The following is a 3,658-nucleotide window of genomic DNA, read 5'->3' on the forward strand; positions in this document are numbered from 1 at the left end:
GGATGCGTCCAGCAGGCCGCTGGGGGGCCAGCAGCCGGGGGAAGCGGCTCATCACGGCGTCCACCAGGTGGGGGTGGAAGATGCCACAGAGCTTGACGTGCACGCTGGCCCGCTCCTCGGCGAACTGCTCGGGCAGGACCCAGGGGCAGGAGTCCCCGTAGGCGGGGCCCGGGGCTCTCTGCACGGCCCGAGGGGGCTGCAGCGGGAAGGGCTCGGACCAGTACTCGCGGGAGTGCGGCGCGGGGGCCTCGAACTCGCCGGGCAGGCTGTACTGCCCCGCGGGCACCGGCACCCCGTAGCCTGAGAAAGAGGGAGGCGGCCCCGAGGGAGGTATCTCGGGGCTATACTGCAAGAAGCTAGCACCAGAGGAAGGAGATTTATGGGAACCATGCTTGTAGGAGACCAGATCGTTTGGCTCCAAGCTGGGAGAGTGTGGGTAGACGGGTCTCTGCCTCCCGCAGGTGCAGACTGCCACCGGATCGGCATGGGAATGCTCGCAGTGACTGGCAGGGCTGTAAGGCCACATGTCAGACAGTTGGTTCTCCAGAGACCCGATGCCTGAGTCAAGGTGCTCCTGAGAGATGTAGGACAGAGAGTCCATTTGAGGCTGCTGGTACCTGTCAGAGGACCTGTGGCTCCCGCTGCTGGGAGGGGCACTGCCTGGCACGCAGCCTTTGACCTGAAGCAGAACGTCGCTGGGCTTTGCTTTGTGGGTCAAGCTTTTCCTCTCCACAGAGACCTTCTGCAAAGAGCTTTTATCACCCTCTGTAGGCACAGAGCACAAGAGCTCTGCCTGGGAACCTCTTTTGCCCTTTTTCTCCTCCTTGGCACTGGTACTTCTGGTAGGAGACAACCTTGCATTGGCTCGGAGTTCATCAGCTAACGAGCGCTGGGGCTGATTGATCCTTTCAGGGTGGTAGAATTTACACTTAATTCCATAAGTGCATTTCTTCCCTGCAAGAAAAGTCAGGGTGTGGAATGAGCATGGAACAAGCAAACTGAATTCTACTAAATGTATGAATTACAGTCTCACAGACACCTGTCCACATGTTTATGTCTTACCATAAGGGCACTGTTGTTTCTTGTGTTCTGGCACCACAGGTTTCTTTCTGAGAAAGTTATCCAGACTGGGGCCATGTCGTCCTAAGGGATCATCTGGAGGCATAAACCTACAAAAAAACCCAAACAACTGAATCAGGAGCAGCTCACTTTCTTGGGTGAGGGTTTCATTTCTTCAAGGATTAAAAGCCACCTAAGCCCTATAAAGCTTCCCTTCTTCACTGCAGGTAACCTTCCTGTCACCTGGTGAAGACCAGCATGAAATGCTTCACTCCAGGCACAGAAGAATTTTGTGCTCTGCTGCCAACCAGAACTAGTGCTTGCTGCTGGGCCTGCTAATCACTGTCCTGGAGCTCTCCTGGAGGAACTCTCCTAGGAATTCCACTACAGCAGAGCTCCTAGCTCCAAACCATCAACAGCTATTGAGATGACCTCAGTTCCTTAAGCCTTTGCTCCTCACCACAGTTGGGCAGTTCTTCCCACCACACTTCTACCAAAAAAATCTCCAAAGGATTTTTTTCAGCATTTTGTTCTTTTCGTGCATCACTTGCCATTGATCCCTAGAACAAGATGGCATGCTCACACACCTTATGAAAGGGCAAAGGAAGAATGGGAACATACTTGTCATTGACAAAGGAGTACATCAGCAGACGCTCCTCGATGAACTTCTTCCAGTCGGGGCGCTCGCTCTGCAGGTCCCGGTAGGTATCGTTGGAGACCACGACGCCGTCCGACTCGTGGGCCAGCTTCACAATGAACCTGTCGTCGTAGCAGACGACCCGCTTGCCTCCCACCCGCCTGGAGGGAGTGAAGACCAGGATCTTCTTCTTTTCAAGGTCACGGAGAATGTACTGATCTAGAACAAACACAACTGTGATCACCCTTACACAGCACAAAGTAACGCCATAAACACAACAAAATCCATGCAGTCCTTTCAGCTCTCCACAGCCTGTACTCTCATCTCTTCTTACACCATCCACAGGGCTGTCGGGGCTGGACTCCCAGCCACAGTGCCTGCAAAGCACCCGAGAACACTGGGGCACACCAGAGGCTGCTGTGACACACAAGGCCCAGACACAGAATTCTTGGCATGCAAGGACAATGTGCATTTAAGACTGGCAGGCTGGTATCTGCTGTAGCACCATACTACACACAGATTTCTCAGTAGAGTCACAAGAGCAAACTCCCCTCAGTTTGAGTAATTCTGGCCAAACTCCAGCTTTAACTTCTAGCATGCAGGAGTCCTGCGTGGTGTACAGTGTCAAACAGGTTACAGTAAATGCACAGCACAGAGATGTGTCCCTGAAAGAGGAAATTTGGAAGCAGAGTAGTATTACATTCTTTGTTCTCTGAATTATTCCAGCTGATCCAGGCAAGAACTTGTTCAGGGGAGAAGTTAATGACTAATTCTCACCAGTCAGCTTAGCTTACTGGACCTCCTACTACTCAGATCTTCCATTCAGAAGAACCAACTAGCCAGAACTTTGCAAGCTCATTAAGTGACAAAGAGTAAGCCTGAAAAGCTACTTTTGGTTTTCATATTTCCACACCTGTTATGAGTACATCTGGTCGTGGCTGCTCTTTCCTCCAAGACGGCACAAAGACTGTGATATCCTTGTGTCCCCTGTCCCAAAACCACTGGACAGCCAGAAGGATACCTCGGCAGGAGAACACTTCTTTATTTCCATGGCTGCGTCAAGAAAAGAATGGAGAATTGCAGCATTAGGGTTATGTACAGAGTAGTCAGGCAACACACTAAGCACATGGATCCAGCAACTCAGAGAACCTTTAGTGAAGAAGTGTTAGAGTAGCACAACCAGTATTTGTTGCTCATCTTGTGAAAATGGCAGCACTAAAATCTTCACAGAATTACTGTTGCTTTTAGCACCTCAGCGCACCAATAAATACCCAAACCCTCACTGGGCAGGAGGGAGCAGCTGTAACTGCTGCAGCTGCTCTGAAACAGAGCCAACTCTAGATCTTTATTTTTAGCCCCGAGTACAATGTGATCTTGAACACCCTTTGTCCTATTTTGCCAGCTAATGCCAGTGGAAACTGCACCCTCACAAGGTGTTCGCTTGCAAAGTTAAGGAAAACGACATTTTACACACTCAAAGATATCAGCACTAAGAAAAAATGCTTCTTCATTACATTATGGCCCTAAAAGGCAGTTACAAACATACTACTTGCACAAAAGAGCAACATCTCCTGCTAGCAGGATCAGTGTGAATGTCTCTACAGCACTTGGCAGTGTGAGAACTGAGTCTGGCATCGGCACCAGAAGCTGCCTAACGGTGCAAAAAGCTGCTTCTTAACTCTTAGGTCATATCAATAAGTTTCCAGAACTTCTCAGAGGAAACTACCATTCCTGTTTTACAAGTGGCAGTATTTATAGTGTAATTGGCTCTTCTGTTGATAATAGCTCTGGCAAGCTTTCAACATCTCTCTATCAGAGCCCGATTTGTCATGCTGGGGGTGCAATAGCTGCGTCCAGGGCGCCGCTCTGGTAAGATTTACTGTACAGAAGATAACTGGTCTCACAGTTCAGTAAGATTTTCCCCAATGGGGCACTACCCCTGCCCCAAGTCTTACTCTTCCC

General features: G+C 50.3%; 1 protein-coding gene across 1 annotated transcript; it reads right to left on the reverse strand.

Annotated features, from left to right (window-relative positions):
• Positions 1-13: 13 nt before the first annotated feature.
• Positions 14-2,749, reverse strand: ZC3H12A (zinc finger CCCH-type containing 12A; the record flags this gene model as incomplete). The annotated part of the gene is made up of 5 exons (XM_008939423.1): positions 14-346; positions 476-954; positions 1,063-1,169; positions 1,681-1,915; positions 2,610-2,749. Coding segments are annotated over 5 exons (1,294 nt in total), but the record flags the coding sequence as incomplete, so codon positions are not given.
• Positions 2,750-3,658: the final 909 nt, after the last annotated feature.

This window comes from Merops nubicus, unplaced genomic scaffold (genome assembly GCF_000691845.1).
Source record: "Merops nubicus isolate BGI_N331 unplaced genomic scaffold, ASM69184v1 scaffold46654, whole genome shotgun sequence".
Lineage (NCBI taxonomy): Eukaryota > Metazoa > Chordata > Aves > Coraciiformes > Meropidae > Merops > Merops nubicus.